Below are 24,323 nucleotides of genomic sequence, written 5' to 3'. Positions count from 1 at the left end.
CAAAACACAGGGGTGGCTAAATCAATACTTGTAATTCATCCTCAACAGTCTCTATTTATGACATAATTTGAAATAAACAAGAAAACACTGCTGTGAAGAAGAGTAGTTAGTGTACTCAAATTTTAAACAAAGTTATAGTTGATGTCAACATTGCCAGAATATCATGCTTAAGCAGATAACGGAAAACAACTAACAGCTGCACTATTGTGGAATTATCATTAAAAATATTCTGTATGGTGCATTTGGCATAGTGAAGACAAGATGTGGTTGAGGGCAGGGGAGGTGGTAGATATCATTATTCTTTTACTGTTGTTGAAGAATAAAGAACAATAGTATAATTGTTAAGACAGTGTGATCTTTATATGTGACTATTATTAATCAGAAAGTGCAGCCAACAAGTGCTTCTATTAGCTTTGTGGTGACTACAGTGTTCACACATACAGTAGTTCAACTGTTACATAAACAGCTGGTTACAAAACATTAAGACTCATTTGACAACACAAATCCTGCCTTAGCAAATTCCTGAATGATTGCAAGCTGTATAACGGAGAACATTACAGTGTTATTGATGCTGAGCAAGCAACAGGCTGTGGTTTCCACCATCAATATCATATGTAATATAGCTACAAATGGTTTAACTAATATTGTAAGTATTTTTTTAAAAATTCACACATTTGTTTAATCCAATGATCGAAGTAAAAAGTAACTGTCTTGTTTAAGTACAGAAGACTGTTGTCATGCAACAAATGTTATGTAAAATAAAAAAAATCCATCCTGTATGGAACTGCTAATGTTATATTAAAATTAATATATCTTTATTTTTTGTTAGCATCCGCTAATGCATAATTGGGGGCTCAAACATTGATAAACAGAGATGGTTTGATTTCAATTATCATATCCAGATATGCATTAGATTTGCTTTGTTGCAAATTATCCTGAACAGTTCATATTACTCTCTCTCTCGCAGCACCGATATGTAATCCCTGCAATGTGCAAGATCTACATTAAGAGAATATGATTTTAGCAACTGAAATAGTTACACAATTAGGAATGTATCAGCTTTTAGTTTTGCTTTAAGCTGCCAAATTTCTGAGTAGGTACATATCCTTGGTCAAAGAGTTTAAAAAGCTTGTTAGAATATGTTATCAAACAAACTAAGGCAAAAAAGAGATAAGAATTTCAATTGCTTCAAACTCCACTGAAATTTCACAGCAAAATCATCTTTGTGCCAGTGCTCTTTGGCTTGATCTTCCCATTCAGGCTTAATCGCACTTTATCAAAACATTAAAGAGAAACTAATAAATGCAACAGTGTTCAAATTTCTATTAATTTTGCATTAAGAATCCAAAAGGCATCGCAAACATTTCCAACCAAGCAGCATCTTTTTCAAAAAAAATTGCATTCTAAAAATGTAAGTTATAATCCTGAAAAATATATCTCATCTAATTGAATACATTTTGATAAGGAAAGGGCAACAGCTTGATTGATAATAAAAAAAAAGTCAAATCTCAGTAAAAATGAAACTAAAGTATGTTAGTTAATGGACAAACAGTACCAACACCAAAAATAATGGTTTTGAGAAATTACCAGGGTTATTTCCCTTTTCATTTTTAAAAATGCATTACATGCAGACATGTTCCATTCAAAGATATTTACATCGAGACAAAAAAACACCTCCGTCATTTCCCTCAGATTATTTTTTCCCTAAACTATAAATGATAAACAAATTAATTTTACAATCCCAGTTGGATTTTTGAAAAAAAACTATGAAAAATCCAAATCATTAGCTTATGTTTATAGCTAAAGCTTCCACAATGACATTCTATGAACCCCTTTCAAATATTTTTCTTTTTCAACATGAAATAATCATTGTAAAAAAATTGATTTACATTGTAATTCACTCACCGATTGTTCATTTAAGTCCTGTGGGTCTTCCATGTGGGTGGTTCCTTGATTTCCTCTCTTTTTAATTTGCAGAAGCTTTTGCTGCCCCTCCAGGTTATAGTATGCTTGCTGAAAGAAAACCAGACTGCATTTGCTTCTACTCTTTACGTGCAACATTGCTTTAATCGAAACATTTAAAAGGCACATGAGGTATTGGAGTTGTTTCTTTTTTGAAAAAAGGATGTGCCACATATTATACCACCGATTAGTGTGGAAACATTTGAAATTGTGGTCTCATTTGGTAATGTAACTACCTAAAATGTGGCACAAAGTAGCTGGTCTGAAGTTACTTTAAAAAATGTGTAAGCAGTTCCTGTAAAAACAACCACAAAGCCAGTTCCTGAGAAAATAACATTGGAAATAAAGTTTTAGAATACAGAGCAAAACACTCAATATGCATTTAGTGACAACCACTCCTAACTGCAATCGGTTTGGTATTCTAGCAGAAAAGGTTCTTATCCAATTACCAATCTGCAATCCCTTCTCAAAGGCACAATAAATTCCTTTAGGATTATACGAAATACACATAATGATAGAGAACAGGCTGCTTCTCGTAACGTGCAAAATGATAGGCACTAACCTAATTATGTCAGGCTGATTAAGTAAGCTGCATGCTGTGGGAAATAGGAGGGTAATAGGAACGGCAAGCTGCTAATAAAATCATTGCCCAAGTTTAATGAAGATTACATATTTCAGCTACATCATTTTATCTACAAAAATGAAAATATATTTTGATGGTGCACTTATACAATATTATTGTGGTAAGTGAGTAAAGCAGTTTTCTTTCTCATTTTTTTCCCGATGTCTTAAAGTGCTCAGTTGCCGGCTCAAGGTTTCAAATGACAAAACTAACCCACTGTGACAGTTGCAGGGGGCCAATTAGCACCTTTCAAGCTGTCTTGACACTACATGTGCAACACACTTGATGTCCATTGATGCACTTTTGCTTCAACCATTTGACTTATTTCCCGTCCCTCCTTAAATATACCTAAAATAAGTATTAGTATATTACGTTTTCATACTGTCCATTTCAAGTTTTTTTTTATAACAACCCACTTCTGAATGAGTAGGTCATTGTTCTATGGCACTGCATTTACTGCAGCAATATCAAATATCAGTGATGGAAGCAGAGTGCACTCACATTGTTATCTACTAGCGCTTGCTTTTACTTATTTAGGAATGTTCCGTAGATAAGCTTAATTTAAAGGACTGCCACATATGGCATAATTTCAAATCCCCTAAATAGTTTAGAAATGCAATACAAGCATGTTTACATAAATTCTACACAAGGAAAAATAACATTATTCAAAAACATTTCAAGTGGTGAACATCTTGAGGACAATATTTCTCTATAAAATGGACCACATGATTGAATCTCCTGAATACATGAAGAATACCCAAGTACTGAACAGATACAAACTCAACCTATTAAGGTCAAACATGTTATCACAAATGAACTCTAGCCTTTTATCAGCTATCTGTATTTGCTTTTATGGGTAAAAATATTTTGAGTACCTATTCTATGCTGTCAACATTAAAAATAAAACAATTATTTCATTCAAAGCCTTCCACAGCCTGGAGTACATGACTTGGGAGAGGGTTTCAGTGCAGTACAATTGCAGCACAGCATTATCAGAAGTGCCATCTTTGAGATGAGTTGCAAAAGAGAGGCCCCATTTACCTGCTTAGTGGATATATTTAAAGAAGAAAAAGAAGTTTTCTTAGTACATGAATCAATAAAGCTCCCTCAACCAATAACACCAAAAATAAAGTTGTCTTGTCATTCACACATTTTTGCTTTTTAGATCTGGGTCTGTGTAAATTAGCCTTCATAATAACATTGGCTGGGATTTTACAGGCCCTCAGGGAACTTGCTGGGAGATAGGGGGCAAAAGTTTGGTTGGGATGGAGTGACTGTTACCTTCCTGCTGCCGCTGGTGGGAAGGCTGGCTGATGGCCCTCTCACCTTGGCCAACTGAGGGCCACCTAAGGGCCTGTTCCTGCCACTGCTGGTATTTTACCAGCAGCTGGTGGGCACTTTACCACATGGGGAGCCTGCCAGGTACACCTTGGCAGAATCCCTGCAGACTCGGGAGTGGGGGGCCTCCTGATCAGGCTTATGCTGGCCCAGGGAGGGCACCCTGGTGGTAAGGATCACCCCCTCAGTAACACCAACCCTTATCCTCATGAACGAATACTCCGCCCCCCCTTGCAAGTGACTGTCCGAATGGTCCCAGAGAGCCTGGCCTCATTTACAGGTTCTGGGTCCTCCTCCATTGATGCTGCTGCTGCCTGATTGCAGTCCCAGCAATGGGCACTGCTCTCCCTGACATTGCTGGAAATGAAGAGCTTCCAGCCATCCAATTGACAGGCAGCTCTTGGGGACAGGACTTTGTCCTTAGAAAGGTTGGCAGCCACAATGTCAGTCAGTTAATTGCCTGCTGTACATAAAACAGGTCAGGGCTCCAATAACCAGCCGAGGTGATATTGCCCCTGACTTTCCGACAGTGGGCGAGGGCACCAGCACCCATAAAATCTCGGCCATTGACTGCTCTTCAAAAATAATAAGGTGACTGTAATGTGCTTCTAATGGCAAGATCAATATTATACATTATGTGGTAACTCTTGCTTTTACAATACCTCACATTTAACCTGCAGCACCATGTAAGTAATTTGCAGAAATATAGTAGAGAGAAAAAAAATTGGCATTGTTCAATGCACTATTTTCCCAAATATTCTGATAAGAAGGTTGCATTTGTGTCCTCTCCCATCAGAATTCATTTAAATAGTAAAACAAAATGCATTTAACTAAAGCATATAATTGTTGATTGCATTTAAAAATGCTGTAAAATGGCAGTTACATTTATCATATTTTAGGAAGTGTCCTTGATTCTTTGACTTAATTTTCCAACCTTATTCATATTTGACATGTTTTTATTTATAATTCTGATAGTTGTGAAGTCAATCTAAATTCTTACTACCATTGCAGTAACTATACTTAGACTTTGAATGCTTTACCAGCTTTAGTTAAAAGAAGAGTGCTGTGGAGGCAATGTAAAGCAAATAATAACTATATGGAGCAATATGGAAAACCTACTTTAACATAAACTGCAATATCAGCAGTGACCATTTCTATATTTTAAAATTCAGTCATGGCAACTTTCATCAGCCTACTGCTCTCTTCACAGTGGAAAATGGTAGGTAGGCAGGCAATTATTTTTTTAAATCCTAAGTTGGTCGCCTGAGGCCATCTTGAGCAGGCCTTGGAAACTTACAAACCAAGATTTAAGGCAGGTTGCAATTTCAGGTATCAAAGGATGAACATAGGAAATAGAAGCAGGAGTAGACCATTTGGCCCCTTGAATCTTCTCCACCATTCAACTAGATCATCTTGAGGTCATCTACCTCAAAACCATTTTCCCGCACTATCCCCATATCCCTCGATATCTTTAATATCTAGAAATCTATCAATCTCTGTCTTTAATATACGCAATGACTCAGCCTCTAGAGCCCCCAAAGGTAGAGAATTCCAAAGATTCATCACCCTCTGAATGAAGAAATTCCTCCTCATCTCAGTGCTAAATGGCCTACCTCTTATTCTGAGACTGTGTCCCCTGGTTCTAGATCCCCCTCGCACCCACCACAACCTAGTCAGGGGAAACATCCTTCCAGCATCTAGCCTGTTGAGCCCTGTAAGAAATTTGTATGCTTCAATGAGATCACCTCTCATTTTTCTAAACTGTAGAGAATATAGGCCCAGTCTCCTTAATCTCTCTTCATAGGACAATCCCACATTTTCCACACTAGGATTTCTGTAAAGCTTATTGGTGGGCATCTGATATTCTCATAAGGAGGGGGAGGGGATGGTGTAGTGGTATTGTCACTGGATTAGTATTCCAGAGACCCAGGGTAATGCTCTGGGGACCTGGTTCAAATCCCACCCTGGCAGATGGGGGAATTTGATTTCAATAAAAATCTGGAATCAAAAGTCTAATGATGACCATGAAACCATTCTAAAAACCTGTCTGGTTCACTAAGGAAATCTGCTGTCCTACACCTGACTCCAGTCCCACAACAATGTTGATTCTTAAATGCCCTCTGAACTAGGACAATTAGGGATGGGTAATAAATGCTGGCCTAGCCAGCAATGCCCACATCCAATAAATAAAAACAACATACTCCAAAGTTAGGTCTCAATTAATTTTGGGAAGAGAAAGCATATCTAAAATGAGATGGGCATAAATGCAAATTTAGTCATTCACACAATACAAACATTTTAAATCGACATAAAACATGAATGATTAAAAAAGTGAAAAAAATGAGAAGTGAAATCATTTTTGTTCACTTTGTTGTACAAGACCAAGGAAGTTAAACACTCCTTCTAAATGAGAAAATGCCGGTTTTTCTCACCGTTTGAGATTACGACCATAGTTATATTAAGGAACGGAAGCAATATTCTACCTTGCACCGTTTGTCATTCTATTCTATTTTAGGAATCCTTCTGTTGATTTCAAATAAACAGAAGCAGTGGATGCATATCTCAGTGAATTTTGTCACAAGAATTTCAGTAAAGCATAGTGGTGATTGTTTAGATGCTTTTTCCCCACCAGGATTTCTGTAAAGCTTAATGGTGGGCATCTGATATTTTCATGCTGTATTTACTTGAACTGTAAAATAATCTCAGCAGCACAATTAGATTACAGATGTTTGCCTTTCAAAATTGGGTTGTGTCTGAGGAAAATATTTTGAGCTATATAGCACTAAAGTGGCCTAAAGGCAGCAAAAACGATGGGAGTATGAATTCAGTGCCACATACGATATGTGTGGCTTCAGTGGACTTTTCCCTACCGCACTGGGCTTCAGTGCAGTTTTTCCTAAAATATTTTCAAGCCAACATGCTAAATATGCTTAGTGACAATATTGTTTTATTCTAGAGGGAACAAAGCCCTCTACTCAATGCCAGGAAACAAAGGAACCCAACAATCCTAATTCCTTGAGACAATAATATTTTCCATGAAAAAATTAACTATAATCTAACCTCCTATTTACGCATTAAGTAAGCAGCAATGAATCCAGCTCGATGGAGTACTGCTGCAACTGGGTACTTAACTCAGGGAAGTTGCTATAGCGCAGTAAAGGAAGAGGCACTGTTTTGGTTTTCTACAAAACAAGAAACTGCCCAAGTGAGGGGCCGAGAGACAGTGTGGCCTGGCAGAAGGAGCAGTGGCTAATAAATCAGAGTGGGGGAAGAGCAGACCTTCCACAGGGTTTTCCAAAAAGCAAGCAGTGACAGAGGGCAAGAGGTAGACTGGATGCCGATAATGTCAAACTTGGAAGTGTGGGACAGTGAGGCTCATGTCAATTGACTGCAACAGGCTGTATATAACATAGACAAGCTAGCAGAATGGTCAGATAAGTGGCAGATGGAATTTAATACAGAGAAGTGTGAGGTGATGCATTTTAGCAGAAGGCATAAGGAGAGGCAATATAAATTAAAATAGTACAGTTGAGTGTACAGAAACAGAGGGAGCAGGGGCTTCATGTGGGGAGGTGGCAGGGTATATTGAGATGGTAGTTAACAAAGCATATGGGATCTTGGAATTCATAAATCGAGGTACTGAGTCAAAATGCAAGGAAGTTATGCTGAACTTGTATAAAGCTGTGGTTTGGCCACAGCTAGGGTGGTATATCCAGTTGCCCACTGACTGGAGAGTTGGTGAGCTCCATGCCAGCTATTTTAGGGAAGGCTCACCACATTAAGTGCCAATCAGGCACCCCAGCAGCAGAATTCCCACCTGGCAAGAGATGCTGGCCAATCAGAGGCCAACATCACCAGGGAGGCAGTGGCTGCTTCCACCCGAGGCCCAGGATCACCGAGGGACCGAGGCTACATCAGTGATGGTGGAAGATGGGAGGGGAGTCACAGAGTGCGGGTCAGGAGGGTGGTCGACATCAAGGGCAGGGGGGTGGGGTAGCTCTCAGCAGGCCCCCTTCCTGATGCTGGATCCCTCAATCAGGCACTGAATGCCTTTGAACAAGGGGAACCCTGCTCCCTGCCACCATCCTTCTTCCCCCCGCCACTGCCGCCTCCCCAAAAGCCCACAAACAATTCCGACAGGCTTTACTTTTGAATTTCCCATATGGTGAGACCCTGCTCACCGCTCGGAGGATCCCAACGGTGGTGGGATAAAGCTTTTAAGTGGGCATTGATCGTCCACTTAAGGGCCTCAATTGATGGTGGAGCAGGAAGACTGTCCACAGGTCTTCTGCCCTAGAATATTGTATCCACTTCTGGTCGCCACACTAGGAAGGATTTGAGGGTCCTTGAGAGGTTGCAGAGGATATTTAGTAGAATGGTTCCAAGGACAGAAGATTTTAGTTACATGGTTGGAGAGACTGGGATTGTTCTCCTCGGAGCAAAGGAGATTGAGGGGAGATTTGATAGAGGTATACAAGATTATGACAGGTTTAGAGGAACCAGACAAAGGAAGGTGGTTCCCATTAGAGGATGACACCAAGAATAGGGGATACATGATGTAAGGTTTTGGGCAAGGGTTGCCGGGGGGCAGGGATGGGGGGGGGGGGGGGGGGTGTGGCGGGGATGTGAGGAAGAACTTTCCTTTTTACACAGCGAGTGTTAATGCCTGGGAACTGGCTGCCCATAAAAAGTGGTGGAAGTGGCGATGATGAGAGAAATAATCTGACAGGGTTATGGGGATAATGGAGAGCGGAAAATGGGACTGATTGGATTGCTTTACCAGAGATCAGACATGGACTCGATGGGCCGAATGACTTTCTGTGCTGTAAATAACTCTATGACTAAATTACCCAATAACTCTCAACTTTCAACTAAGCAAATTCAAGCTCTGGTCTAACACACAGCCGGCTCTAAAGAAAATGAAAATTTGGTGAATCGAATTGAGACAACCCTCAGAAGAGGAATCCCTTTCCCTTAACAAATCAAAAATCTATTCTATTAAAGGTAGTACAGGAGTGCACATAAAACAAATAGGTGAGTTTAATCAAAGAGAGCTCAGGAGAAAGTGAAGATGAAATACTATTGCTAGCAATTAAATTTCTTAGGTAAATTCAAATTTCACGTAATCCAAAATTTTGCAAGAAAAAATGGAAATCCAGCAGACTGGGAGAGCAATAAAAAGTATGGATACAAAAATAATAATAAAATGTACAAAAAGGAATTCTGAAAAGATAATAAACCAAGAGAAAAAGAGCGGTAAAGGGAATATGGGCCCATCAAAAACAGATGTACATAACACTGCAATGGATAATAAGGAAATGGCAGACTTGTTAAATTAATTCTTGGTATCTGTTTTCACTGTGGAGGAAAAGGACAATATACCAATGGTACAAAACAATCTAAAAATAAGTCAAAGGGAAGAACTTAGTGAATTTAATATGAGTAAAAAAAAAGTAATGGAGAAAACACCATGAATTAAGCCAGACAAATCTACAGGACCTGATGGTTTCTATCGCACAATTAAAGGAAATAGATGAGGAAATTTACAAAGCTTTCCAGATTTGAGAATTGTGCTTTTGCACTAGCAAATTGCAAATGTCATTCTATTATTTTTTTTGGCAGACTTCAGTCTTGTGAGACGATGGCTTGCACGTTGGTGGTCAACTCAGTGTCAAACATTGCCTGATGCGGCTCAGGAGCCTCACTCAGGCACAAAATTCTCTACCCTGCACCTGCTGCTGAAGAAGAGAGTGGGCTGAGAAGGTGCAGGATTTTCTTGCTTCGTTTTTCTCTGGGCCCTCTTCTTGACCAGCTGAGCTTTCCATTTTGCCTTCTTCCTTCCAAAGCCCATCCAGACAGTCAGCCTCCAGAAGTCATGGCCATTGGCAACTGTCTCCCAGTTGTCAGCATCAATGTCCATTTTCATTTCTCACTTGCAGGTGCCCTTGTATCAGAGGTATGGATGCCCAGGAGGTCCTGTGGCCAGTTCACCATGCATAAGGTCTTTGGGTATATAGCTGCCATCCATCCGATGAACATGGCTAAGCCAGTACATATATCAGTGGTTTAGTAATTAGTGTAAGCAAATAGAATTCATATGCTCCAGGATCTCAGAGTTGGTGACCTTGTCCTGCCAAGAGATGCTAAGAATATGTCTGAGACAGCGAAGATGGAAACTGCCTAACATATGTTGTCCAGCTCTCAACTGTAGAGGAGTGCATTGAGGACAGAGGCTTGGTGGACTCTCAGTTTGGTGTTCTCAGTCAGGTTGCACATTCTCTTACTCAGCTTGGACATAATGGCTGCAGCTTTTGCAATGCGTGGGTTGATTTCAGCATGAAGTGACATATTTCTGGTGATTATGGAGCCTAGATATGTGAAGCTATCAACCTCCAGCATCACATTGTCAAGCTAACTGATGATGATATGGCAACATTGTGGGCAATGACATTTGTCTTCCTGATGCTGATGGTCAAACCAGATGTGAGAGAGTCTGTCCATTTGCCACTGAAGGTGTTCCTTCGTATAGAATGAAAGTGCAGCATCATCAGCATAGATCAACTCACTGATGAGGATTTGGCACACCTTTGTCTTGGACCTCAGGCAGGTAAGGCTAAACAACTTTCCGTCAGTTCCTGTATGCAAGTAGATGCTCCCTATGGGCGAACTGAAGGCATATAACAGCAGTGAAGATCCCACTACAGATCTCATCAGATTCAGGTGTTGCCCTATCAAAGCTGGCCTTACCCATCATGTTGTCATGGAAAAGGGGTTCACACTGAGCAGCTACGGTGGGCAGCTAATTTTCTTCAGTAGTTTAAATAGGCCGCTCTGCTCACATGGTTGAATACCTTGGAGAAATTGATGAAAGCAAACTATGGTGGTCTCCTTTGTTCACAGTATTTCTCTTGTAGCTGCCGGACTGAGAAGATAATGTGGATTGCTACAGTTCCATTATTTAAGAAGGAAGAAACAAGGTAACTACAGACTTAGCAGTTTAACATCAGTTGTGAGGAAGTCACTGGAATCTATTACCAGAGGGAAAAAAAACACTGAGCACTTGATCGATGACAGAGTCCACAGAATGTTTTGAAGAATAGGACATGTATAATTAATCCAGTTGAATATTTTGAGGACAGTCTAAAATGGTGAAAATGGGAATATGAATGAAATCTAAAACAACTACCAGAAATCGTGTAGTGAAAATTTTGTCATGAGTCACTCTATGACTGTCTCTGTGCATCTTTTTATTCTTCATTCATAGAATGTGGCCATCACTGGAAAGGCCAGCATTTATTGCCTTTGAGAAGGTGGTGGTGAGCCTCCTTCTTGAACCGCTGCAGTCTGCGTGATGAAAGTACACCCACCAGGTTATTAAGCTATTTCGACCCACCAACAATGAAGGAATGGCAATGTATTTCCAATTCAAGATGGTGTGTGAATTGGAGGTGCTCCCATGCCCTAGTTGTCCTGTTCTTCTAGGTGGCAGAGATTCCAGGTTTGGGAGAAAATGTCAAAGAAGCCTTGGCAAATTACTACTGTGCATTTTGTAAAATGCTGCACACTGCATATAGATCATGCTTGCGGTGAAAGAAACAAATGGTTAAGGCGGTGGATGCTGTGCTGGTAAAGTAGGCTGTGATGGTGTCGAGCTTCTTCAATATTGTTGGAGCTACACTCATCCATGCAAGTGGTCTGTTTTCCATCACATACCTGGCTTGTAGGTGGTGGAAAGTCTTTGAGAGGTCGAGAGGTAAGTCATTTGCCACAGCATATCCAGTTTCTGACCTGCTCTTGTAGCTGCAATATTTATGCAACTGGTCAATTAAGTTTCTGGTCAATGGTGCTCCAAGATGTTGATGGTGGGGATTTGCTGATGGCAATACCTTTGAATGTTATTGATAACATAACTGATAACATAAAACTTTTACATGTATATTGCAGCCTGGAGCTATGGATAGTGATGGTAGAGGCTCCAATTTCTTTCCCTCACATGACTGACCAGGAATCTCTCCCACTCTTACCTCCTGTCATTGGTGTGTGTTGGAAGCATCTCTGCCTCTGAGGAGTTGGTTAGACTCTCTCTTGTTGGAGATGGTCATTGGCTTTCATTTGTGCGGTGTGAATGTTACTTGCCATTTATCATATCAAGCCTGAACATTATCCAGGCCTTGTTGCATATGGGATTCAGTATCTGAGAAATTGAGAATGGAACTAAACATTGCATGATCAACAGCCAACATCCCTCCATTATAAGGTCAGAAGAGGGGAAGGTAATTGATGGAGCAGCTAAAGATAGTTGGAACCTAAGGAACTCCTGCAACTGAAATGATTGGCTTCTCATAACCATGACAGTAGGAGATCTTGTGGCACAGTGGATAGCATCCCTGCCTCTGAGTCAGAAGCTCTGGGTTCAAGTCCAACTCCAGGACTTGATGGCCAAGGAATGTGTGTTCATAACATGGCCAAACAGGTTGAGTATTAACTTGTAATCTTTCCAACATACACCAATGGCAGGAGGTAAGAGCAGGAGAGATTCCTGGACAGTCATGACCATCACTATTCATAGCTCCAGGCTGTAATATACATGTAAAAGTTTTATGTTATCAGAGCAACTCAGGCTCCTACGGCAGCGGTTGGCTGAATGGCTGGGTGTGGATCAGATTGGTGCCAACAGTACGCGGTCCCCCATTTTGGCTGGCATGGATTTGGGACCAGCCTCCTTGCCCTACCCTTGGCAGAGATCGTGATGCTGTGGGTTATACCTACCTTTGAAGAAAAACTGCAACCATATTTCTTTATGTTAGTTATGCCAGCAACCAGTAAGTTTTCCGCCTTATCTCATTTAATTCATTTTAACTTGATGCCACACTTATCAAATGCTGCTTTGCTGTCAAGACCAGTCATTCTCACTTCACCTCTGAAATTCAGCTTTTTTGTCTATGTTTGAACTAAGGCTCTAATGAGATCTGGAGCCAAGTGATCCTGCGAGACCCCAGGCTGGGCAGTGGTTAGCAGGATTTTGCTGAGTATGTTTGCTTGATTGCAGTAACAACGACACATTCAATCTCTTGGCTGATGGTGGTTGAGGGAATACTTGGGCGATTTTCCAGTTGTCAGGTGGATGCCAGTGTTGAAGCTGTACTGGAACAGCTTGACTAGTGGCACAGCTAGTTCTGGAGCACAAGTCTTCAGCAACCCAGCCAGGCTGTTGTTGGGGCTCATAGCGCTGGTTGTATCCAGTATGCTCAGCTGTTTCTTGGTATTATGTGGATTGAATGAAATTAGTTGAAGACTGGCAAATGTAATCGTGGGGACCTCAGGAGGAGGCCAAGTTGGAGCTCAACACTTTTGGCGGATGATTGTTGTGAATGTTTCAGTCTTCTCTTTTGCACTTATTTGCTGGGCTCCGCCAGTAATGAGGATGGGAAGTTGATGGATCCTCCTCCTCCTTTTAGTTGTTTAATTGTTCACCATTACTGGATTGTAGCAGGGCTGCAGAGATTTGATTCTTTGGGATTGTTTAGATTTGTCTATAGCACGCTACTTCGAGTATTTAACATACGTGTAGTCCTATGTTGTAGATTCACCAGCTTGGTACCCCATTTTTAGGTATACCTGGTGCTGCTCTTGGCATGATCTTCTGCACTTGCCATTGAACCAAGTTGATCCCCTACCTTGATGATAATGTTAAGAGTGAGGAATAAACTGGGTCATGAGGTTACCGGTTGTGGCTGAATACAACTCTGCTGCTGCCGATGCCTAACGAATGCCTAGTTTTGAGCTGCTACATCTGTTCAGAATCTATCCCATTTAGCACAGTGGGAGTGCCACACAACACAATGGAGGGTATCCTCAATGTGGAGACGGGACTTCATCTTCACGAGGATTATCACTCCTATCAACACCAATGTTCCCTTTAAAATCTAGTTGCTGTGTTTATCCCGTTTTTATCAGTGAGCATTCTCTTTAAAGTTTTTTGCACAGCCATGCACTCACATTATTTATCACAGAACAAAGTCTACACTGTACTTTTCAGGATGCTGGTTGGCCGAGCAGCTTAGCAGGAACATTGATCGACATTCTAATGGATGGATGCACCAGCGACAGGTATATTGGCAAGGACAAGGACAAGGAGGTGGCTCCTTGTACTGGTTCTCTCCTGACCTGCTGGAGGCCTAATATGGCTGCCGTGTCCTTCAGAATTTGGCCAGTTTGGTTAGTAGTTGTGTTATTGAGCCAGTCTTGCTGGTAAACGTTGAAATCCCCCACCAGAAGTACATTCTGTATCCTTGCTTCCCTCAGTGCTTCTTCCCAGTGATAGTCAACATGGAGAAGTACTGATTCATCTGATGAATGGAAGGTAATCAGCAGGAAGTTTCCTTATCCATATTTGACCTGATGCTATGAGCGTTCATGGAGTCCAGAGTCAATGTTGAGGCTTCCCTGGGCCACTTTCTCAACTATAAACCACTGTGCCACCACTCTTGTGGGTCTGACCTGCCAGCGGGACAGGACATACCCAAAAATGATGTTTGAGGAGTCTGAGACATTGATGAAAGGTATGATTCTGTGAGCATGTTTGTGTCTGACTGTTGCTTGATGAGTCTATGGGACAGCTCTTCCAATTTTGGCACAAGTCCCCTGGTAGTGAGGAAGATTTTGTAAGGGCGGCTGTACAGAGAATAGGTTTGGTGCATTGACTCCAATATCTAAGTCAATGGTAGGTGCACTGTCTGCTTTTCTCATTATACTTTGCCGCAATAGTTTGATGCAACTGGATGACTTGCTAGGAGATTTTAGAGGGCATTTAAAAGTGAACTACATTGCTCTGGGTCTTGAGTCACATATAGACCAGGCCCGGTAAGGACTACAGGATTCTCCGTAAAGCACATAGGTGAGCAACCTGGGTTGTTACAACAATCTGGTACCTCTATGGTCACAATTACTGATACTAGCATTTTATTCCAGATTTACTTAACTGAATTTAAATTCCCCAATTGCCATGCTCAGATTTGAACTACATATCCAGATCATTAGTCTAGGCCAAGCTGTCGCTAATTAAAATGCTGTCACGTTTCTGTCAGTAAAACACAGGAAAATGTGGATTAGCATCTTCTAAGAAATTTTTGCGAATGTAATTATTTGGTTTGTTCCTTGGTGAAAACTAGAATTCAACTTAGTATTGATGAAAAAAGAGACATGTCTAAGTTTTTCATCTTGCACTCATCAGGACACTCGCAAGTACCAATATAAAGGGAGAAAAACAACAATTTATACTATATATGAAGAGAGTGCTAATTGGTTGGAGAATGCACCACTGTTGGTGACTGATAGTTAACTCCAAAGCATTGTTTGAAATTTAAACCAGGCAACTTGACCCTGGTTGGTCAATGCCCTGAGGAATGAGTCAGCGAATGGCTGTCACTTATTTTGTTTAGCTGAAACAGGTGCAATGTATGTACATGTTCTTTCCACCAGCAAAGAACAGGGCCCTGTGTATTAATATAAGTAGCTTCCAGTACATGCAAATGCACCACATTGTGAGCCCGACTGACAATCTTAGATTGTCCGCCAGCCTTTGGGACTACTGGAGGATTTGCTAAATAATCTTCAATATGCTGAGAATGACGCTGACCATAAAATCTAAGATTGGTTGGTATTCTTGCGAGTGTCCTGATGAGTGCAAGACGAAAAATTTAGACATGTCTCTTCTTTTAAACAATACTCAAGCTCTGTACTACCAAATGACTATTTGTATAAAACTCAAATTAGCTTGAAGAACGATACTGTATCTGTCTCCTTTTGTCTCTCTAAGGCACACATGCAGTCATGCATATACAGAATGTACAGTAAATGTTCAATTTCACCTCTTAGGTGGTAAAGTGGCAGCAGATCATTTTCAGCTTCGGTACCTGAGCAGTAATCTGGGTGAAGAGTCTACCCATCTGATGTACAATATTTCCTATTTTCACTTCCACTGGAGTCACAGCCAATACAAATAAAGCAATGCATTGTAGAAAAGGATAATTTGATTGAAAACGAAGCATGCCATTTTGTCCTTGTACAAGACCTTGGATAGATCACATTTAGCATACCATTCCCAGTTTTTTTCTCTATATATGGTGGGTGATATGGAGGCTATGGAAAACATGCAAAGGCGGGTCACAAGAATAATTGCTAGTTTCATCAACTTTAGTTACTCAGACCATTCTAAAAAGCTGGATCAATTCACTTTAGATATGGGTATTTAAGGTGATTTGACAGAAGTAAATGGAATTTTTGAAAGGATTACATTTTGTTCCAATAGATAGATTGGGGAAGGCCAGGATATATGTGCATAATTTATGCAAGAATAGGGCTGGGTTAGTTGTTGGGGAGTCAGTTCCCCCTTTTCCAGAGAACAGTAGATCTACGGAACAAGTTGTTGATGAGAACCAACTCTCTGGCATGGTTTGAAAAGAAATCCAGGAATTGGTTATAAATAAGGTATGTAAAATAACAGGTCAATGTGGTCTCCTGCACTAGATTTGACCATGTAAGGGGCTGGGTGGTGTAGTAACTGTAGCTTTAAGGAATGTAGCGACTGTAGCCTTAACACTTATGAATTAGCCCGAAGCATAGGGAACCTCAAGGGTAGAGTTTGTATCTAGTTAGGGTTCTTGATGGAAGCATGTAACTGCTCCTGGAAGCCCTGTAACTAAAGTTCACTGTCTCTTACGAGAAACCTGTCTGGAAAATCAAGTCTATAACAATTGGATATTTTCCGGATTTGATTTTCCTAATTGGTTGACATTTGATTTTTTTTTTGTAAGGTTACTGATGAGTAGGAGGTATCTAACCATGATGTTTCAGGCACCATGGTTTGATGAACCAGATGGTATTTTTTAAATGTAAGGATCCATTTTTTATCAGATTATTTTCAAAACCACACAAACTGAAATGCTACTATACATAGAGACACATTTAAGTTTTTCATCGAGAATAAATTAGAAGGTTTATATTTCAAAAATAAGTAAAAGTTATAACAGATGTGTAATCAATACAGTCTGCCATATTTAGGTCCCTATTCTGTTTCTCTCTCATCTGAAAATAAAATATTCAATATAAACTTTACCTGAATAAAGCTTCAGAAATTTATTAGTCATCTCCTCTTCAAATAATTTTAAAAAACAATCAAATAAATACTAATAGGAGCTGAAATGAAATATTTCACTAGCTGGGCTGACTAAATGCTATTAATCCATCCTAGCAAAATTTGCACACATGCAGAGTGTAGGATTTGTCTTCACCTCAGAGTCAAGCCCAAACACAGGCTTTTAAAGAGACTAAGTAAATTTATCCTTCTATTCCTTTACTCCCTCATGTACTTATCTAGCTTCCCTATTTACCTCAACTGCTCCATGTGTAACAAGTTTCACATTCTCACCAATCTCTCAGCAAAGAAGTTTCTCCTGAACTTCTTGTTGGATTTACAGGCGATTATCTTATATTTACGGCCCCTTAGTTTTAGACTCCCCTGCACATAGAAACATCAACTCCATGTCTAACCAATCGAAATCTGACATAATTTTAAGTACCTCCATCAGACAACATCTCAATCCTCTCTTTTCTAGATATTGTCTGAGGCCACCTCTAATGAATACATTTGGCCTGTGTGCATATATTGTGTCAGAACATTATTGTTGGAATAATGGTGACATTTAAACTTGATGGTGAGGTCTCCGTCAAAACGTAGTGCTACCACCACAACAGTATTTACGAGCCCCAGTAACATGATTGGCAGCCAGGAATGTCCAATCTTCCTCACTACTAATCTAAAAAAGAATCTAGCAGGTTTATGTCGATGTGACTGCCAGCTGTAGAAGACCCATTGTATGGGAGCCAGTGCCCAAAGAACAATATAAACACAGTTTGATAGCATGTTAAATGAAAGCCATTTTCTTTTGTTGGCACGCTCCCCAGGTTTACTCAAATTGCTTTAATGTCAAGTATATTAGAACTAATGTACAATTGAAGAGTCAAATCAGAATACATCCACAGTAGCGCTCATGGAGCACTTGTTAAACTGCTAACCATGCTAACATAAAGCACAACCCTGAAAATTATCCTGTGTAGTGTGTACGCCTCTGGAGCTCTCTGTTCTGAGTGGTTAGTTATGCAAGTCTAAAATTCCAGGTGTTCACAAAGTTCTGGAACAGCACACATCCATAACAGGAACCACTTTGCTTGGTCACTAGTTAAAAACTAGAAATTTCTGTTAAAGTAGCTATTTGTAGGAGTGCTCTGTGAAGCTCTTTTTAATCTAACTCATCATCAACTGGAAACTGTATATGAACACGTGTAAAATGATCAGTTCTTTTTCAAAATTGTGAATATGAAATCATAGGACAAGCCTCAACAGGACGAATGTGTTTGGAATGAAAAGTTTACAAACTCATGAAAAGGAATGTTTAAAAGACGAAAACTATAAATACCCCTGAAAACTGAAATAAGGGCAAAAATTGTTGGGAATGTACAATGGAACCATCAGCACCTGAAAAGTGAAAACATACTTTAACAGTTCAGGTAGACAAAGTCACCAGTTCTAAGAGTCAACTCCCCTTTTTATTTTCAAATACTGCAAGAGCCATCGTCCTTTTCCAGAATTCTCTGTCTTTATTTCTAATTCAACTAAGCAGGGTCCTTCATATTAGGGAAGTATTATAAATTTGAGTATATATTATGGTATTAGTAACTTATTTCTAATTTCCAATGTAAATAATGGAAAATTGATGAAGCATCCAAATATTTTTGGTACATGTAAATATATTTGTGCAGAATACATTTTAATTCCTGAATGTGAATGTGCTGTTTAGAATAATAAAATTCAGTTATGCTATGTTAACAGCAGGTTGATTGGTGGTCTTATTAATGACGTTATTCGTGCGTGTATCACAGGCAGAATTTCTGCTTTCCCTTACTGTCTATGATCAATGTGATTTTTTGTGAGGTGTGTATTTTTACCCTCAGAGTGGTTACCCCAATTTAAATAATCTAAGCAGCAAGCAGTTTTGTAAGTGTTAAAATAAAGGTAATATATTATCCTACATTCATCCCAGAGGTTTAAAAATGCAACGTCTCACACGCACTATCACTCACACAAAGGTTAGATATGATTACAATGCATAATTGCCTCAGTGTCTCTTTCATAGCAGGTCTGTAGTTTCTTAGATGAGTTGATGCTTTTAGTTGAAGTAAAAGTCTTGTAAGCAGAGGTTTCTCAGTAAACTGGAAGGTTTATTATTGTTGAATTTCCAGGAGGTTGGTTCTCAAGTGAACTTGAAGTTGGAACAGGTTGGGGAGAGTCCTTCTCCAACTTTCAAGATATTGCTGTTTATTACTTTGCTGTTTAGTTGGCTGCTTTGAAAGCTTTCTGTTGTTCTCTCTCTCTACCTCAGAACAGCTTCAGCTGTTATTTTAAAAGCAAGCAACAGGGCTTTCTTACTCATGTGACCTATTACAAGTTCAGAGTCCTTTTCCAAATAAGGTTGTGTGTTAGGCTGACAAACATCCTGTGTTGTGGCTTTTCACACTTTTGAGAGTTTGAGACAGCCAAGGTCTGTGTGTTTGGATGAGTGGCAATCACAATACAATGAAAGACTGATGGGATCCATTTCATATGTGTCTAACAGCCACTGAGTTTCGATGTCTCTTTTGTCCCTGGTGAAACATGGAGATGAGTTGCCTGCAAACCCATTGTCTATGAGTTTCGGCCCTTCCTTAAACAATAAGATGTGTGAATTTTACAAGTGGTTTTAAGATTCCTTCACTCAGGTCCATATTTAATCAGGTATTGGCTGCAGGTTCTACTGTGTGTCTACAGTTCAAATCCCAAATATCACAAGGTATGCTGTAGCCAAAATAACAGCTTTTGTGTTCACTATTTTAAAATGTAGCTTTAACTTTGTTAATATTTTCATGTCTGCACTGGGCATGACAAGGTAATCATTCCAATGCAAAGTTCATTTTTTGATGCTACTGCTCTTCGGTTCATCTTTCTCAAATTCACATATATTTTGGAGGGGTGATTTTGCAAATGCAGCCTCCAGGCTGGGAGCATCATCTTGTGGAATCATCCATTGTACTCAAATGGCTTTGAACAGCAGCATATGCCCTCTGGGCACCAGAATGACAATGTTTTGATCATCCAGATAGCTTCCTTGCTATGCAATGATTTTGCCACCATATCCCAACTGTCCCACTTGTTAATTTAGTTTATTTCAGGTCACTTTATGCACACTCCCATTCCTTGCACTTCCTGAAATACCAAGTCTGAAAAGGAGTCAATAACTAAGTAAGTGTAGCAATGGCATTACTACACATATTTAATAATTTGTTAGAAAAAGCCATAATACCAAGGACTGATGGATAATTAATGTAATGTAAACTAATGTAATGTATGAAGGTGGGAAAACATGACCAAGGAATTTATAGAGCAGTCAGCTTAACATTAGTGGTAGAGTAAATGATGGAATGCCTGCTAACAAAAAGAATGGCAGAACATCTAGAAAAGAAAAATATGATACTGAATAGTCAAGCATGGATTTCAAAGGAAAATGCTGCTTAACCAGACTTATTACATTTTTGAGGAGGTAACAGAGAGAGTAGACAATGATAATGCAGTAGAGATGATTTATCTGGATTTTCAAAAGGTACTCCATAATAAACTAATGAATAAGGTCAGAGCATGCGGAGCCAGGGGATTTATGGTGAATGGATTGCTAGCTGACTACAAGACAAAAAGTAGAGAGTGGGAGTAAAGAGTAGTTATTCAGAATGAAAAAAGTTGGGAAGTGGTGCTCCACAAGGATCAGTGCTGCGGCTACCACTGCTGTTCACAATTTATGTTAACAATTTGGGCTTTGGAATCAAAAATACAGTTCCTAAATTTGTGGATGCCATCAGATTTGGGAGAGATAGTCAATACAGAGGAGGACATTAATAAACTTGCAAAATAAGGAAATAACTGGCAAATGAAGTTCAACATAGATGAATGTGAGGTAATAACTTTTGGTAGGAAGAATAGGGAGATCACTTATTACTTGGAAAGTGTGAGTCTAGGAGAGGAACTGCATGCAGTTCTGGTTGCCATATTATGAAAAGGATATAGAGGCACTAGAGAGGATACAGAGAAGATTTCCAAGGATGATAACAGAAATATGTAGGTAAGCACAACCAGAAAGGATAAACAGGCCCAGTCTCTTTTTCCTTGAAAAAAAGAAGGCTGAGGAATGGCTTAATGATAGAGGTCTTTAAAATTACTAAAAACTTTGATACATTGGATAGAGGAAGAATGTTTCCACTTCTGGGGAAGAGCACAACTTGAGGCCATCAATATAAAATACTCATGAAGAAATCAAATAGGAAATTCAAAAGAAACTTCTTTACCCAGAGAGTGGTGATAATGTGGAACTCGCTTCCACAGAGAGTGGTTGAAACATATAATATAAATGTATTTAATGGAATGCTAGACAAGCATATGAAGGAAAAGTGAATAGAGGATTACAATGATAGATTTAAATGAGGGAGGAGGCTCAAGTAGTGCATAAATATCAGCATGTACTGGTTGGGCCGAATGGCTCGTTTCTATGCCATGTATCCATGTAATAAGTAGTAATTTAAGGAAAAATCTTTCAATTACTCCTGAACAAACAGAAACACCATTCACACAAAGTCAATGCATTAAGTCGATAGGGCAGCATGGACAAAAGTTTTGCTCATTTAATTAACAGATGATTAATTACTTTTACAGATGAAATTAGCTTCCAATATATTTAAACAATCTATATTAACCCTTTCAATCATGGCTAAGAAGCCACCTTATTTGGTTCCCAGTTGAATCTCCATTTCCTTGCTTCAAAATCGAACCATCTCTCAGTTTCCTTTTTAACCTTGTGATGAGCTTCATATCTTGTAAATACACTAATACAGCATACTTACACAGCTGCAAAGCTGCCCACTTTCATCCTCCCTACTTTCTTGGAAACCCTTATCCATGTTTACATTACTTCAAGACTTGACTTGTCAAATGCTCTCCTCAGAGTGCCAAACTGCAATTTGTCCAAAACTCTGCTGCATCCATTCTGACCAGCAATCAATTTCGCCTACCCATCACCTCTATTCACATTGACCTTGAGTGGCTCTGTTGATCTATTGTGGATTGTCACCTTTACTGAACCAAACAGAGACTTCTGAGATGATCAACAGTTTACTTTTCAGAAATGTGTGTATTATATTTAAAGTTTTATTAAAGAAGTGATGTTTTAGCCAACTTGACTTCTAAGTATATTGTTTATGAAAGATCTACTCAAACGAGTGAGCTGCTTTATTGAAGTAACTGTTCTCCACATTAATGATTCATCAAGTATAAAATTATATTGCATATCTTTTGATGGTATTCTATGTATCAGTTTATGTTATGTACCAATTTATTAATCATTGATTTATTTTTAAATGGGAGGGATCTAAAAATGTTTAGAGAATCCCAATCAAATGAATACAAATATATTTTGAACATGTGCAAAGATCTGTTAAAATATTACTTCTGATGACACATCATTGAAAAAGACAGCATTAAATAGCGCAATTTTCATTTTGAGATACTGAACTGTTTGATAAAATGCATATAGGGGTTTCGTTTTTGGATATGGGATTCTTTACCATCTTAAGCAAGCATTGTACACTGTGAAAAAGAATATTGTTGTTAGATAAACTACAGTTCATAAATAAATTATACAGTTAAGATATTATAAATGTTTACTCGAAAGAAACAGTAACATGCACAATGGTTTACTACGGGTATTAAACATGTTAAGTTTCATGGGCAGAAATCTACCATATTGTACTCACACTTTAAAGAAAATTAATTTTTAAGACAATTTATTTTAAATGCTGCTTTTTACAGAATAAAAAAAAAATTATTATTCCTCATAGTACCAACTCAAGAATCAGCTACATTACACAACAACAGCAACACCCTCTGTAATCCTAGTTGTTTGATTTATAGTTTATTATGTTGTTTTGATGGTAAACCTTTGGAAACTTTTTTTAAAAATAATTTTTATTCACTTCAGAAAAGTTCATACTGTGCATGACCCACCCATAATGACAAAATAATACAGCATAGCTTCCAGACATGATAATGAAAAACGCACTAACGTTTTTACCATTTTTAGATATCAGCATTTAATAATTGTACTAGTAATATAATAAATCAACATTATTAAATATAAATTATAATACATCTTGAAACTTTGGCTATAGACAGTGTTAATAATCTTTTCCATCTTTTCTTCTCATTTCAAATACATTCCAAAGGAATTGAATGAATTACAAAGTAGTAAATTAAATAAACTCACTATGCTATTGTGAAAATCTGTCTCAAGCAATGTCACTCCACACAGACTTGAAGTAATAACTTTAATAAAATGATAATGTGTTCAGCAACCTGGTTTCTTTCAGTTAGTAGTATTTTACAGTATGTGTTACCCACCATGTCCAATTTGTTACTACCTTCAAAGTAACTCTTAGAGATTGTGCAAAGGCAGGTGGCAGGTCAGAGGATTGGACAGAATATAAGGAACAACAAAGAATGACTAAAAGACTAATAAGGAAGTGAAAATTAGAGTATGAGAGAAAGCTAGCCAGAAATATATGAGTTTTTAATAAATATTTAAAAAAGAAACGAGTTAACAAAGTGAGCATTGGTCCTATAGAAAATGAGTCTGAAGAATTGATAATGGAAAATAAGGAGATGAATTGAACAAGGAGAATCGGACAGGTATTTTGCATCAGTTTTCACTATACAGGATACAAGTAACACCCCAGAAGCAACTATAAACCAGAAAATGGAAGTGGAGGAGGAAGTCAGGAAAATTACAGTCACCAGAGAAGTGGTACTGAGTAAATTGTTGGAGCTGCGGGCTGACAAGAGCCCGGGTCTTGATGGACTTCATCCTAGGGCCTTAAAAAAGTGTCTAGTGAGATAGTTGATGCATTGGTTTTAATTTTTCAAAACTCCCTAGATTAGGGGAAGGTCCCATTAGATTGGAAGATAGCAAATGTAACCCCATTATTCAAAAAGGGAGGGAGACAAAAAGTGGGAAGTTACAGGTCAGTTAGCTTAACATCAGTCATAGGGAAAATGTTGGAAGCTATTATTAAAGAAGTTATAGCAGGGCACTTGGATAAGATCACGGTCATCAGGCAGAGTCAACATGGTTTTGTGAAAGGGAAATTATGTTTAACCAACTTATTGGAGTTCTTTAAGGAAGTAATATGTGCTGTGGATAAAAGGGGACCGGTAGATGTACTGTACTTAGATTTCCAGAAGGCATTTGATAAAGTGCCACATCAAAGG

The 24,323-nt window shown here is 39.0% G+C and overlaps 1 protein-coding gene across 4 annotated transcripts in view; it reads right to left on the bottom strand.

Annotated features, from left to right (window-relative positions):
• Window positions 1–24,323, bottom strand: part of eya4 (EYA transcriptional coactivator and phosphatase 4) — a 460,934-nt gene that overhangs the window by 428,932 nt on the left and 7,679 nt on the right. For all 4 annotated transcript variants that reach the window (XM_078542404.1, XM_078542397.1, XM_078542398.1 and 1 more), the window contains exon 2: window positions 1,906–2,013. In XM_078542404.1, coding sequence (XP_078398530.1) covers window positions 1,906–1,938 — 33 coding nt within the window. In that variant the 5' untranslated portion in view covers window positions 1,939–2,013. The remainder of the gene's footprint in view (window positions 1–1,905; window positions 2,014–24,323) is intronic.

The sequence above is a fragment of the Cetorhinus maximus genome, chromosome 5 (genome assembly GCF_964194155.1).
Source record: "Cetorhinus maximus chromosome 5, sCetMax3.hap1.1, whole genome shotgun sequence".
Taxonomy (NCBI): domain Eukaryota; kingdom Metazoa; phylum Chordata; class Chondrichthyes; order Lamniformes; family Cetorhinidae; genus Cetorhinus; species Cetorhinus maximus.
Note: the sequence above shows the minus strand (reverse complement) of the source record. Positions and strands in the feature narration are given on the sequence as shown.